Source organism: Pseudophryne corroboree, chromosome 2 (assembly GCF_028390025.1).
Source record: "Pseudophryne corroboree isolate aPseCor3 chromosome 2, aPseCor3.hap2, whole genome shotgun sequence".
NCBI classification, from domain to species: domain Eukaryota; kingdom Metazoa; phylum Chordata; class Amphibia; order Anura; family Myobatrachidae; genus Pseudophryne; species Pseudophryne corroboree.
In genome coordinates, this window is record NC_086445.1 from 558,750,900 (window position 1) to 558,766,866 (window position 15,967).

General features: G+C 45.2%; 1 protein-coding gene across 1 annotated transcript in view; it reads right to left on the reverse strand.

The window, feature by feature from the left end:
• The window catches only part of GNL2 (G protein nucleolar 2), a 133,111-nt gene that overhangs the window by 46,407 nt on the left and 70,737 nt on the right, over positions 1-15,967 (reverse strand). The window contains exons 6-9 of the mRNA XM_063954346.1: positions 11,553-11,619; positions 10,334-10,492; positions 9,017-9,130; positions 8,178-8,306 (exon numbers count right to left, since the gene is read on the reverse strand). Coding sequence (XP_063810416.1) covers positions 8,178-8,306; positions 9,017-9,130; positions 10,334-10,492; positions 11,553-11,619 — 469 coding nt within the window. The remainder of the gene's footprint in view (positions 1-8,177; positions 8,307-9,016; positions 9,131-10,333; positions 10,493-11,552; positions 11,620-15,967) is intronic.

Below are 15,967 nucleotides of genomic sequence, written 5' to 3' on the forward strand. Positions count from 1 at the left end.
TTTTGTTTCTAGTGAGGTGCAATTAAAAACTGGTGTGCCTCAGGGGTGTGTTTTGAGCACACTACTATATTCCATATTCACATACGATTGTCTTTCAGCCATCAAATCTGTTAAGGAAGTGCAATTCGATGATGATACAGCAGTGGTTGGTTTGATTAGTGAGAATGATGAGGATGCTTATTGGCATTAAGTTTTTAAATTGTTAGAATGGAGTAAGGAAAATTGCTTGGTCTTAAACACATACAAAACGAAGGAGCTGGTAATAGATTTTGGGCGAGGTAGTCGAAGACCGTTACTTCCTGTTTCTTTTTTAGATGGTATGCAAATTGAGGAGGTAGAGACTTAAGTTCCTGGCCATTTACATTTCTAGAGATATAACTTGGTGCTTAAACTGTACCTTCTTAGTTAAGAAGCCGTAGCAACGCCTCTTTTCCTTAAGACGTCTCAAGGCTGCCTGTTTGAGTGTAGATATGTTGGTTAAGTTTTACCGTAGTATAGTAGAGAGTGTTCTGACTTATGGGGTAACAGTATGGTATGGGAACTGTACTGTGGCTGAAATGGTGGCCTTGAAACATGTGGTCAAAACTGCGGGCAAGGTCATTGGCGTGTCCCTGCCATGTGTACGTGACTTTTATGAAAAGAGCTAGAAGTATACTGGCAGATTCCAATCATCCAAATTACTCAGTTTTTTTAGAGATTACCATCACAAAAACGTTTCAGGAGTGTAGTGAAGTACGCATACAAAACGTATGTTTAATAGTTTTTTTCCAACAGCTATACGTGCATTAAATGGTCTAAATGAAATGGGATAAATTTTAAAATGAAACATGTTTTCCGGTTTGTTTTACTGTACAGGATGTTTATATAATAATGTCATTGACATTTCATTGTTGTTTTGTTAATGACAAAGTATTCGTATTCGAATATATTGCAGGACTCTCTACAGTAGAATGTAGCCTCTAAGACAATCACAAATAGGCACAAATACTTGGCATGCTATTCAGTGGGGTCTAACTCTCAGGACCACCATTTGGAACCATCCCCTTGCAGAGACACTATTGGATAGCCAGGAATATGAACACAGAGACAGTGTGCTAATAGGCATCCTTTCTTAGCACACAGTACTTTATGGACTATTTCCTGGCACCCATACTCATGAGGCAATGTGTGAGCGGTGTTTTGTGGCTTACCACAAATTGCCTCATGGTGAAAAGGGAAATAATGTAGTTCGAAAACGGTTGTAGACTTATTCACAACTATTCCATCATAGACAGTTCAGAGAAAGAGGATAAATCTGTCCCCCTTGTGAGTCTTTGTTTTAATAAAACTTTGGGCCTGTGACTCACTCTACCGTATCCTCTGCCCCCATCACCCTACTTGACCATTGTTGAATATGTTGTCCATTTTATTCACCTCTCCTATCTGTCAATAAAGCTCCGGGCCTGTGATTCAACCTCCCTATTATCATCTATTCCTTCCCTCCATCACAGCCATTTATTTTTGTTGGAAATGCTGTCAAGTTTAAGTGTTGCAATATTATGCAGTACATTATGTACAATGATAAAAGGTCACATTGTATGCCATTAGCCCTGTATTATGTAGACCGTATTTCATTAGTGTAGAACTTCATTTAGAGTTCACAGTGTATTTTGTTTTGGTTGTGCTACAATAAAGTATACTTGAATGTAATGTCTTTAGGTCTGTATTTCTTTATTTTTTTTTAGTATACCTTATGCAAAATAAAATAGAATACATGCTTTGTCTTCTATGTCTCCTTTCTGAAACAATGAGGAAAATAAGATTTTACTTACCGATAAATCTATTTCTCGGAGTCCGTAGTGGATGCTGGGGTTCCTGAAAGGACCATGGGGAATAGCGGCTCCGCAGGAGACAGGGCACAAAAAGTAAAGCTTTTCCGATCAGGTGGTGTGCACTGGCTCCTCCCCCTATGACCCTCCTCCAGACTCCAGTTAGGTACTGTGCCCGGACGAGCGTACACAATAAGGGAGGATTTTGAATCCCGGGTAAGACTCATACCAGCCACACCAATCACACCGTACAACTTGTGATCTAAACCCAGTTAACAGTATGATAACAGCGGAGCCTCTGAAAGATGGCTTCCTTTAACAATAACCCGAATTAGTTAACAATAACTATGTACAACTTATGCAGATAATCCGCACTTGGGATGGGCGCCCAGCATCCACTACGGACTCCGAGAAATAGATTTATCGGTAAGTAAAATCTTATTTTCTCTATCGTCCTAGTGGATGCTGGGGTTCCTGAAAGGACCATGGGGATTATACCAAAGCTCCCAAACGGGCGGGAGAGTGCGGATGACTCTGCAGCACCGAATGAGAGAACTCCAGGTCCTCCTTAGCCAGAGTATCAAATTTGTAAAATTTTACAAACGTGTTCTCCCCTGACCACGTAGCTGCTCGGCAAAGTTGTAATGCCGAGACCCCTCGGGCAGCCGCCCAAGATGAGCCCACCTTCCTTGTGGAGTGGGCCTTTACAGATTTAGGCTGTGGCAAGCCTGCCACAGAATGTGCAAGTTGGATTGTGCTACAGATCCAACGAGCAATCGTCTGCTTAGACGCAGGAGCACCCATCTTGTTGGGTGCATACAATATAAACAACGAGTCAGATTTTCTGACTCCAGCTGTCCTTGCAATATATATTTTTAATGCTCTGACAACGTCCAGTAACTTGGAGTCCTCCAAGTCACTTGTAGCCGCAGGCACTACAATAGGCTGGTTCAGATGAAATGCTGACACCACCTTAGGGAGAAAATGCGGACGAGTTCGCAGTTCTGCCCTGTCCGAATGGAAAATCAGATATGGGCTTTTGTAAGATAAAGCTGCCAATTCTGACACTCTCCTGGCAGAAGCCAGGGCTAGAAGCATGGTCACTTTCCATGTGAGATATTTCAAATCCACCTTTTTTAGTGGTTCAAACCAATGAGATTTTAGGAAGTCCAAAACCACATTTAGATCCCACGGTGCCACTGGAGGCACCACAGGAGGCTGTATATGCAGCACTCCCTTAACAAAGGTCTGGACTTCAGGGACTGAAGCCAATTCTTTTTGAAAGAAAATCGACAGGGCCGAAATTTGAACCTTAATAGATCCCAATTTGAGACCCATTGACAATCCTGATTGCAGGAAATGTAGGAATCGACCCAGTTGAAATTCCTCCGTCGGAGCACTCCGATCTTCGCACCACGCAACATATTTTCGCCAAATTCGGTGATAATGTTGCACGGTTACTTCCTTCCTTGCTTTAATCAAAGTAGGAATGACTTCTTCCGGCATGCCTCTTTCCTTTAGGATCCGGCGTTCAACCGCCATGCCGTCAAACGCAGCCGCGGTAAGTCTTGAAACAGACAGGGACCCTGCTGAAGCAAGTCCCTCCTTAGAGGTAGAGGCCACGGATCTTCCGTGATCATCTCTTGAAGTTCCGGGTACCAAGTCCTCCTTGGCCAATCCGGAACCACTAGTATCGTTCTTACGCCTCTTTGCCGTATAATTCTCAATACTTTTGGTATGAGAGGCAGAGGAGGAAACACATACACCGACTGGTACACCCAAGGCGTTACCAGCGCGTCCACAGCTATTGCCTGCGGATCTCTTGACCTGGCGCAATACCTGTCCAGTTTTTTGTTGAGGCGAGACGCCATCATGTCCACCATTGGTCTTTCCCAACGGGTTACCAGCATGTGGAAGACTTCTGGATGAAGTCCCCACTCTCCCGGGTGAAGATCGTGTCTGCTGAGGAAGTCTGCTTCCCAGTTGTCCACTCCCGGGATGAACACTGCTGACAGTGCTATCACATGATTCTCTGCCCAGCGAAGAATCCTTGCAGCTTCTGCCATTGCCCTCCTGCTTCTTGTGCCGCCCTGTCTGTTCACATGGGCGACTGCCGTGATGTTGTCCGACTGGATCAATACCGGTTTTCCCTGAAGCAGAGGTTCTGCCTGGTTTAGAGCATTGTATATTGCTCTTAGTTCCAGAATGTTTATGTGAAGAGACGTTTCCAGGCTCGTCCATACTCCCTGGAAGTTTCTTCCTTGTGTGACTGCTCCCCAGCCTCTCAGGCTGGCGTCCGTGGTCACCAGGATCCAATCCTGTATGCCGAATCTGCGGCCCTCCAATAGATGAGCACTCTGCAACCACCACAGAAGAGACACCCTTGTCCTTGGAGACAGGGTTATCCGTAGGTGCATCTGAAGATGCGACCCTGACCATTTGTCCAACAGATCCCTTTGGAAAATTCTTGCGTGGAATCTGCCGAATGGAATCGCTTCGTAAGAAGCCACCATTTTTCCCAGGACTCTTGTGCATTGATGTACAGACACCTTTCCTGGTTTTAGGAGGTTCCTGACAAGCTCGGATAACTCCTTGGCTTTTTCCTCCGGGAGAAAAACCTTTTTCTGAACCGTGTCCAGAATCATCCCTAGGAACAGCAGACGAGTTGTCGGCATTAACTGGGATTTTGGAATATTCAGAATCCACCCGTGCTGTTTTAGCACTTCTTGAGACAGTGCTAATCCCATCTCTAGCTGTTCTCTGGACCTCGCCCTTATTAGGAGATCGTCCAAGTATGGGATAATTAATACGCCTTTTCTTCGAAGAAGAATCATCATCTCGGCCATTACCTTTGTAAAGATCCGAGGTGCCGTGGACAATCCGAACGGCAGCGTCTGAAACGGATAGTGACAGTTTTGTACAACGAACCTGAGGTACCCCTGGTGTGAGGGGTAAATTGGAACGTGGAGATACGCATCCTTGATGTCCAAGGATACCATAAAGTTCCCCTCTTCCAGGTTCGCTATCACTGCTCTGAGTGACTCCATTTTGAACTTGAACTTCTTTATGTACAGGTTCAAGGACTTCAGATTTAGAATAGGCCTTACCGAGCCATCCGGCTTCGGTACCACAAAAAGAGTGGAATAATACCCCTTCCCTTGTTGCAGAAGAGGTACCTTGACTATCACCTGCTGAGAGTACAGCTTGTGAATGGCTTCCAACACCGTCTCCCTTTCGGAGGGGGACGTTGGTAAAGCAGACCTCAGGAAACGGCGAGGTGGATCTGTCTCTAATTCCAACCTGTATCCCTGAGATATTATCTGCAGGATCCAGGGATCTACTTGCGAGTGAGCCCACTGCGCGCTGTAATTTTTGAGACGACCGCCCACCGTCCCCGAGTCCGCTTGAGAAGCCCCAGCGTCATGCTGAGGCTTTTGTAGAAGCCGGGGAGGGCTTCTGATCCTGGGAAGGAGCTGCGTGTTGCTGTCTCTTCCCTCGACCTTTGCCTCGTGGCAAATATGAATAGCCCTTTGCTCTCTTATTTTTAAAGGAACGAAAGGGCTGCGGTTGAAAAGTCGGTGCCTTTTTCTGTTGGGGAGTGACTTGAGGTAGAAAGGTGGATTTCCCGGCTGTAGCCGTGGCCACCAAATCTGATAGACCGACTCCAAATAACTCCTCCCCCTTATACGGCAAAACTTCCATATGCCGTTTTGAATCCGCATCGCCTGTCCACTGTCGCGTCCATAAAGCTCTTCTGGCCGAAATGGACATAGCACTTACCCGTGATGCCAGTGTGCATATATCCCTCTGTGCATCACGCATATAAAGAAATGCATCCTTTATTTGTTCTAACGACAGTAGAATATTGTCCCTGTCCAGGGTATCAATATTTTCAATCAGGGATTCTGACCAAACTACCCCCGCACTGCCCATCCAGGCAGTTGCTACAGCTGGTCGTAGTATAACACCTGCATGTGTGTATATACTTTTTTGGATATTTTCCATCCTCCTATCTGATGGATCTTTAAGTGCGGCCGTCTCAGGAGAGGGTAACGCCACTTGTTTAGATAAGCGTGTTAGCGCCTTGTCCACCCTAGGAGGTGTTTCCCAGCGCTCCCTAACCTCTGGCGGGAAAGGGTATAATGCCAATAATTTCTTTGAAATTATCAGCTTTTTATCAGGGGCAACCCACGCTTCATTACACACGTCATTTAGTTCTTCTGATTCAGGAAAAACTATAGGTAGTTTTTTCATACCCCACATAATACCCTGTTTAGTGGTACCTGTAGTATCAGCTAAATGTAACGCCTCCTTCATTGCCAAAATCATATAACGTGTGGCCCTACTGGAAAATACGGTTGATTCGTCACCGTCACCACTGGAGTCATCGCCTGTGTCTGGGTCTGTGTCGACCGACTGAGGCAAAGGGCGTTTCACAGCCCCTGACGGTGTTTGAGTCGCCTGGACAGGCACTAATTGATTGTCCGGCCGTCTCATGTCGTCAAACGACTGCTTTAGCGTGTTGACACTATCCCGTAGTTCCATAAATAAAGGCATCCATTCTGGTGTCGACCCCCTAGGAGGTGACATCCCCATATTTGGCAATTGCTCCGCCTCCACACCAATATCGTCCTCATACATGTCGACACACACGTACCGACACACAGCAGACACACAGGGAATGCTCCTAATGAAGACAGGACCCACTAGCCCTTTGGGGAGACAGAGGGAGAGTTTGCCAGCACACACCAAAAGCGCTATATATATATCAGGGATAGCCTTATAATAAGTGCTCCCCTATAGCTGCTTTGTTATATAAAAATATCGCCATAAATTTGCCCCCCCTCTCTGTTTTACCCTGTTTCTGTAGTGCAGTGCAGGGGAGAGACCTGGGAGCCGTCCTGACCAGCGGAGCTGTGAGAGGAAATGGCGCCGTGTGCTGAGGAGATAGGCCCCGCCCCTTTTCCGGCGGGCTCGTCTCCCGCTATTTTGAGAAATCAGGCAGGGGTTAAATATCTCCATATAGCCTCTAGGGCTATATGTGAGGTATTTTTAGCCTTTATAGGTACTCATTTTGCCTCCCAGGGCGCCCCCCTCCCAGCGCCCTGCACCCTCAGTGACTGCCGTGTGAAGTGTGCTGAGAGGAAAATGGCGCACAGCTGCAGTGCTGTGCGCTACCTTTAGAAGACTGCAGGAGTCTTCAGCCGCCGATTCTGGACCTCTTCTGTCTTCAGCATCTGCAAGGGGGCCGGCGGCGCGGCTCCGGTGACCATCCAGGCTGTACCTGTGATCGTCCCTCTGGAGCTTGATGTCCAGTAGCCAAGAAGCCAATCCATCCTGCACGCAGGTGAGTTGACTCCTTCTCCCCTCAGTCCCTCGCTGCAGTGATCCTGTTGCCAGCAGGAATCACTGTAACATAAAAAACCTAGCTAAACTTTCTCTAAGCAGCTCTTTAGGAGAGCCACCTAGATTGCACCCTTCTCGGCCGGGCACAAAAATCTAACTGGAGTCTGGAGGAGGGTCATAGGGGGAGGAGCCAGTGCACACCACCTGATCGGAAAAGCTTTACTTTTTGTGCCCTGTCTCCTGCGGAGCCGCTATTCCCCATGGTCCTTTCAGGAACCCCAGCATCCACTAGGACGATAGAGAAAAGACATTTCTGTGTTCTTATAAATTATTTGTTTTCTGACAAATATTGCAGATGCACTTCTGTCACAGTAGCTCTATACTAAGCACTCTAGATATGGGAGGTTTGCAGAGAGTAGTTACTAGTGAGCCTCTGTCCATGGATTAACCACCTCTTTACCAAGAGTGGTAGAAACCAGGTTCTCCCAGGTTGTAACTAAGAAATTCTCAGCTTCCATACAGGGAAATGAGAACAAGCAAGAATCACTGGAAGCAGTTTCAGAGAACACAAATGACAAATCTCAAACGAACAAAAGGGTTGGATATTTAGATTACTTGCATAATTGCATTTATAAACTTTAGCTTGTGTGAAAATGCCTTTTAAGGGTCAACTACTGCATGTACCAGCAACAGTTTGGCTAATCAGTGCAAATGCATTCTATGATGTTTATGAAATCAGGAGCTTGTTTTGTACCCAATTGTACAGGTATGCATGCAAGATGGTGGCTACAGCTATCTGAGCAGACCACACTTTATTGAACGCGCCCGTCTCTTTTTTCAAATTTGCTTATGTATGGAAGCACACAACAGTAGACCACAATGCTACAAAAAGTGGTGCAAAGCTTTTTCACAGTAGTACTTTCCAGGGTGGTGTGTAACTGCACACAGGAATTACATAAGCATCGTTTAAGCAGCCTACTTTTTTTTTTTTTTTTGTAAGTAACTGTAGCTCTCATGTCTTACCTTCGTTTCCCCAGCAATTGGGGCCACCTTGCAGACTTTCTTTGACCGCAGTGTGTTAATTACAGAACTCTTGCCCACATTTGGATACCCGATAAATCCAACACTGATTTGCTTTTTGTCAGTATGCAGCTGTCACAGTAAAAGGAAAAAAAAAAAAAAAAGCCTGATTACCTTCCCGTAAACAGCAGACATGCTCAAATAAAACAGGCCTAATTATATTTAACGGAGGAATCAAAATGTATGGTTAACAGTATGCTTATTATATTGCACAATTTGACTAGGTTCTTTTCTTAAGAGGGGTACACACGGAAAGATCCGTGCTTAAATTCTAAGCAGTCTGACTAGAGTGCTTAGACATTAAGCACGGATCTCTCCGTGTGTAGGGTGCCAACGTGCGGTGCTATCATCAGCTCTAGATTTGGAATGCATGCCAAATCTAGTGAGATCGATCATTTCACCGCTGGGTGAAAGGAGTTGCCCAACCCCCCCCCCCGCTCAGCATACATCGCGCTGAGTGGGGGGAGAGATATGTGCTGAGCGGTCTGTGTTACATCGCTCAGCACACATCTCCCCCGTGTGTACGGGGCTTGTGTAGTCTACCTTTCCAGTGCTCTCCAAAATCAGCTATATTTCTTTGCAACCACTACGAGGCAGAACCTGAGAAAATGTAATGAACATTGGCACCTTTACTGCCCAGTTACCTGTGGCACAGTTTTTAGAAAAGCTCCATCGTTTTTTTTATGTATTTGTGGGTTCATTTTAGATGTTGTGCTCTATCAAGTTACAGACAAGTCTTTAAATTGCACAGTGTGTCACAGAATAATAGAGCACAAATTTACCTTGCCAAACTGCCTAAGAAGTTGAATGAAAGCTCCTTTACCAAACGGATTGGTGAGGCTTGAGTGAAAGGCCAGTGTTGGATACTCTGCAGACAAGCAGGCAACCCAGCGTTTCTGAAAAACAGCAGCTAAAAATTCAGTTTCCTTTTTAGTGCAGCACCTTTACATGAACATGTTACAGGCCTCTGGAGTCACTACCCCAGACTGTATGAAATACATTTACACGGATGATTCCCAGCTGTAATTTGAAAATTCCACTGATTTTGTATTGTTACTGGACCTTAGAGCAACTGAAAACATATCTATGAAGTGTATCTTTTAATAAGCAGTTTAACATGTTTAGTATTCTTTTTTTTTACCGTATTAAAAAAAAAAAAAAGAGAGCATTATTATCCAGATTAAAGCAAGCTTCAAAAGATTTTCTGACAGCAATTCTGCAAAAAAAGCCACAAACTCGAGACTAAGGGGGTAATTCAGAGTTGATCACAGCAGCACATTTTGCCCAACTGCTAACAAATTTGCTGCTACGATCAGGTCCGAATTACCCCCTTAATCGTGACTCTTCTAGCCCTTGGTGTGATGGAAAACACTTGTTAGACAAGGGGACTCTATTTTGACATAAGTACATGGGTTAGATTTAATTACCCCCAGTTTGTGTGGTACAGTATCCTGGCTTCTGTTACCACTTTTTTCTGCTCACACTGTGGTGCACGTTCCCTGGTCGCTGATTGTATAACTCCAGGCACTTACCAGGAGAAGAGGCTGCGTAACACAACCCATAAGGGTAACAGAGGCTGCCCCATAGAGTTAATGGTGTGGGCAAGGCAGAGGAGCATGCATGTTTAATAGAAGTATGTTATTAGGACATAGCTCATCTGCTGTTATAGGAAAAATATATAGTACAACCACTTTAGCTTGCATCAGGCATAAAGTATTTTCCCTTAGAGGTGGGCCAGGATATAGCACAAAGAAAGCGTGAGACCTACACACAGTATCATGCACAATAAAAGCACACATCAACCGAAAGCAGAGGTTTTACATGTGCCAGACTACTGTTATGTGCTTTGAAATTACAGGTTTCTATGGCAACATCTCTGAATGAAATGCACAAAGTTGGGAATACTGAAAATCTTACTATAAATAGAAAGTTCCTGGACAACAGTATGGATAGAATTTAATCACCAATAAATAAATAAATAAATAAATAAATAAAACACTAAGCTCCCTATGCACAAACCATGCTCTCGATATGAAAATGTGAGAGATGGCATACAGGAACCATATACCTGTAATGTAAAGTGCACATGAAGTTCTTACCGTCGCCCATGTAGGAACTAGGTCACACTTATTCAGGACAAACAGTAAATGCTTCCAAGGTTTCTCCTTTTTGAGGTATGCCTCTATGTGAGGTGATCGGGTTCCCATGGGATCTCTAGCATCCAGAACTTGTATGATAACATCTGAGGAATCAATCACCTGCAAGAAAACATACACAGGGCTAACTTATGAAGCAGAAGATTTTAAAGATAAAACAATAATAATAATAATAATAATAATAATAATAATAAATTTTTTCAAAGGCAAAACCTCATTAATGACAGCAACACAAACAACCCTTTGTTACAGCATTGCTATGCAGTAGAGTATTTCTCAATGCCCGGAATGTCGTACCTTGAAATTACCGGACCTGAACCTAACTCTGGAAAGTGGTGGATGTGGAGACTCGTAGAAGGAATGCATAGCAGACAAATCTTCAGCAACAGCTCAATGGACAGCTCTCATTAGTCTCTAAAGGTGGGTACACAGTGGCCGATATATCGGCCGTTCTCTTGAATGGCCGATATATCGCAGGTCCGTCGGCCAGTGTGTGTGGCCGATACGTCTGTGAACTCAGTCATTCAGAGACGTATCGCGTCAGCCCCGCAGCAGTGTACACGCCCGCCCAGTTCATGACGTCAGTCCCCAACGGATCAGTCAGTGTGTATGCTCAACACAGTGCCCGATCCGTCCATAGATATATCTGCCGATCGGCAGATATCTACCAGTGTGTACCCACCTTTAGAGATGTTTTCTGCACCTCAGTAAATCTATGCCAGTTAAACAAATTCAGCTTTTCTGAGGGAAAGGTGGAATTCTACGTGGTAGTAGAATGGTGCATTTAATAATGGCTATTAAAATTTATATCCTCTCCAAGTCTACATTCCAAGGCCAACTCATTAGGTAATAGTGTTCATTAATGCAAAAAGCTAATCAATCACATGGCAACAATTCAATGCTTTCAGACATGATCAAGAGGTTCAGCTGTTGAGCAGACCAAACACCTGAATTGGGAAAGAAATGTGATCTAAGAGAGTTTGACATTAGAATTATTGTTGGTGCCAGATAGGATGGTTTAATTATCTCAGAAACGGCTAATTTCCTGGGATTTTCAGGGACATCAATCTCTAGAGTTCACAGGGAATGGTGCAGAAAGACATCAGTAACTCAAATAACCACGTGTTACAATAGTGCTATGCAGAAGAGCATCCTTAATTACCTTATATAGTTCACCCCAGATTCTCTTTGATTGGCCTTTCTTAAAGATTTCTTCACGGACTTCATCTCTAAATATAAACAATATATGTTTAGCAACATCACAATGGAGGGTAATACAGAGATCCAAAATAATCACTATAAAAACACATCCTCTGATGTAGAATTTAAGGGTATTAAACAATAAAATTCCAGGAACTGAACAAAACTTCATATGTACTAAAATACAAAAGGTCATTCCATATGTGGTTTGCGACAATAAATATAATATAGACAAACTAATCACATTACAAATGTTCCTGTAAACAGAGTCTGGTCTTAGTGGTGTTTCTAACATTACTGGCAAGTAACGCACAAGAATTGTAATAAAGTAACTTCAATTCTAAAAACATATAGTTGACTTGGGGGGTTTACAAACAATCATAATTACTTAATTATCTTTAAATCTATGGATTTTTATGCTCTGTAGATGTATTTTTGGTGGAAAAATAAGAATTTACTTAGCGATAATTCTATTTCTCGGAGTCCGTAGTGGATGCTGGGGTTCCTGAAAGGACCATGGGGAATAGCGGCTCCGCAGGAGACAGGGCACAAAAAGTAAAGCTTTAGGATCAGGTGGTGTGCACTGGCTCCTCCCCCTATGACCCTCCTCCAAGCCTCAGTTAGGATACTGTGCCCGGACGAGCGTACACAATAAGGAAGGATTTTGAATCCCGGGTAAGACTCATACCAGCCACACCAATCACACTGTACAACCTGTGATCTGAACCCAGTTAACAGTATGATAACAGCGGAGCCTCTGAAAAGATGGCTCACAACAATAATAACCCGATTTTTGTAACTATGTACAAGTAATGCAGATAATCCGCACTTGGGATGGGCGCCCAGCATCCACTACGGACTCCGAGAAATAGAATTATCGGTAAGTAAATTCTTATTTTCTCTATCGTCCTAGTGGATGCTGGGGTTCCTGAAAGGACCATGGGGATTATACCAAAGCTCCCAAACGGGCGGGAGAGTGCGGATGACTCTGCAGCACCGAATGAGAGAACTCCAGGTCCTCCTTAGCCAGGGTATCAAATTTGTAGGATTTTACAAACGTGTTTGCCCCTGACTAAATAGCCGCTCGGCAAAGTTGTAAAGCCGAGACCCCTCGGGCAGCCGCCCGAGATGAGCCCACCTTCCTTGTGGAATGGGCATTTACATATTTTGGCTGTGGCAGGCCTGCCACAGAATGTGCAAGCTGAATTGTATTACACATCCAACTAGCAATAGTCTGCTTAGAAGCAAGAGCACCCAGTTTGTTGGGTGCATACAGGATAACAGCAAGTCAGTTTTCCTGACTCCAGCCGTCCTGGAACCTATACTTTCAGGGCCCTGACAACATCCAGCAACTTGGAGTCCTCCAAGTCCCTAGTAGGCGCAAGGCACCACAATAAGCTGGTTCAGGTGAAACACTGACACCACCTTAGGGAGAGAACTGGGGACGAGTCCGCAGCTCTGCCCTGTCCGAATGGACAAACAGATATGGGCTTTTTTGAGAAAAAACCCACCAATTTGACACTCGCCTGGCCCAGGCCAGGGCCAAGAGCATGGTCACTTTTCATGTGAGATGCTTCAAATCCACAGATTTGACTGGTTTTAAACCAATGTGATTTGAGGAATCCCAGAACTACGTTGAGATCCCACAGTGCCACTGGAGGCACAAAAGGGGGTTGTATATGCAATACTCCCTTGACAAACTTCTGGACTTCAGGAACTGAAGCCAATTCTTTCTGGAAGAAAATCGACAGGGCCGAAATTTGAACCTTAATGGACCCCAATTTGAGGCCCATAGACACTCCTGTTTGCAGGAAATGCAGGAATCGACCGAGTTGAAATTTCTTCGTGGGGCCTTCCTGGCCTCACACCACGCAACATATTTTCGCCACATGTGGTGATAATGTTGTGCGGTCACCTCCTTCCTGGCTTTGACCAGGGTAGGAATGACCTCTTCCGGAATGCCTTTTTCCCTTAGGATCCGGCGTTCCACCGCCATGCCGTCAAACGCAGCTGCGGTAAGTCTTGGAACAGACATGGTACTTGCTGAAGCAAGTCCCTTCTTAGCGGCAGAGGCCATAAGTCCTCTGTGAGCATCTCTTGAAGTTCCGGGTACCAAGTCCTTCTTGGCCAATCCGGAGCCATGAGTATAGTTCTTTCTCCTCTACGTCTTATAATTCTCAGTACCTTAGGTACGAGAAGCAGAGGAGGGAACACATACACCGACTGGTACACCCACGGTGTTACCAGAACGTCCACAGCTATTGCCTGAGGGTCTCTTGACCTGGCGCAATACCTGTCCCGTTTTTTGTTCAGACGGGACGCCATCATGTCCACCTTTGGTATTTCCCAACGGTTCACAATCATGTGGAAAAACTTCCCGATGAAGTTTCCACTCTCCCGGGTGGAGGTCGTGCCTGCTGAGGAAGTCTGCTTCCCAGTTTCCACTCCCGGAATGAAACACTGCTGACAGTGCTATCACATGATTTTCCGCCCAGCGAAAAGTCCTTGCAGTTTTTGCCATTGCCCTCCTGCTTCTTGTGCCGCCCTGTCTGTTTACGTGGGCGACTGCCGTGATGTTTTTCCCACTGGATCAATACCGGCTGACCTTGAAGCAGAGGTCTTGCTAAGCTTAGAGCATTATAAATTTACCCTTAGCTCCAGTATATTTATGTGGAGAAAAGTCTCCAGACTTGATCACACTCCCTGGAAATTTTTTTCCTTGTGTGACTGCTCCCCAGCCTCTCGGGCTGGCCTCCGTGGTCACCAGCATCCAATCCTGAATGCCGAATCTGCGGCCCTCTAGAAGATGAGCACTCTGTAACCACCACAGGAGAGACACCCTTGTCCTTGGATATAGGGTTATCCGCTGATGCATCTGAAGATGCGATCCGGACCATTTGTCCAGCAGATCCCACTGAAAAGTTCTTGCGTGAAATCTGCCGAATGGAATTGCTTCGTAGGAAGCCACCATTTTTACCAGGACCCTTGTGCAATGATGCACTGACACTTTTCCTGGTTTTAGGAGGTTCTTGACTAGCTCGGATAACTCCCTGGCTTTCTCTTCCGGGAGAAACACCTTTTTCTGGACTGTGTCCAGAATCATCCCTAGGCACAGCAGACGTGTCGTCAGGATCAGCTGCGATTTTGGAATATTTAGAATCCATCCGTGCTGTTGTAGCAGTATCCGAGATAGTGCTACTCCGACCTCCAACTGTTCCCTGGACTTTGCCCTTATCAGGAGATCGTCCAAGTAAGGGGTAATTAAGACGCCTTTTCTTCGAAGAAGAATCATCATTTCGGCCATTACCTTGGTAAAGACCCGGGGTGCCGTGGACAATCCAAACGGCAGCGTCTGAAACTGACAGTGACAGTTCTATACCACGAACCTGAGGTACCCTTAGTGAGAAGGGCAAATTTGGGACATGGAGGTAAGCATCCCTGATGTCCCGGGACACTATATAGTCCCCTTCTTCCTGGTTCGTTATCACTGCTCTGAGTGACTCCATCTTGATTTGAACCTTTGTAAGAGTTCAAATTTTTTTTTTTTTTTTTTTAGATTTAGAATAGGTCTCACCTAGCCTTCTGGCTTCAGTACCACAATATAGTGTGGAATAATACCCCTTTCCTTGTTGTAGGAGGGGTAATTTGATTATCACCTGCTGGGAATACAGCTTGTGAATTTTTTCCCATACTGCCTCCTTGTCGGAGGGATATAAAGCAGACTTCAGGAGCCTGCGAGGGGGAAACGTTTCGACATTCCAATCTGTACCCCTGGGATACTACTTGTAGGATCCAGGGGTCCTGTACGGTCCCAGCGTCATGCTGAGAGCTTGGCAGAAGCGGTGGAAGGCTTCTGTTCCTGGGAATGGGCTGCCTGCTGCAGTCTTCTTCCCTTTCCTCTATCCCTGGGCAAATATGACTCTTATAGGGACGAAAGGACTGAGGCTGAAAAGACGGTGTCTTTTTCTGCAGAGATGTGACTTAGGGTAAAAACGGTGGATTTTCCAGCAGTTGCCGTGGCCACCAGGTCCGATGGACCGACCCCAAATAACTCCTCTTCCTTTATACGGCAATACACCTTTGTGCCGTTTGGAATCTGCATCACCTGACCACTGTCGTGTCCATAAACATCTTCTGGCAGATATGGACATCGCACTTACTCTTGATGCCAGAGTGCAAATATCCCTCTGTGCATCTCGCATATATAGAAATGCATCCTTTAAATGCTCTATAGTCAATAAAATACTGTCCCTGTCAAGGGTATCAATATTTTTAGTCAGGGAATCCGACCAAGCCACCCCAGCTCTGCACATCCAGGCTGAGGCGATCGCTGGTCGCAGTATAACACCAGTATGTGTGTATATACTTTTATATGAT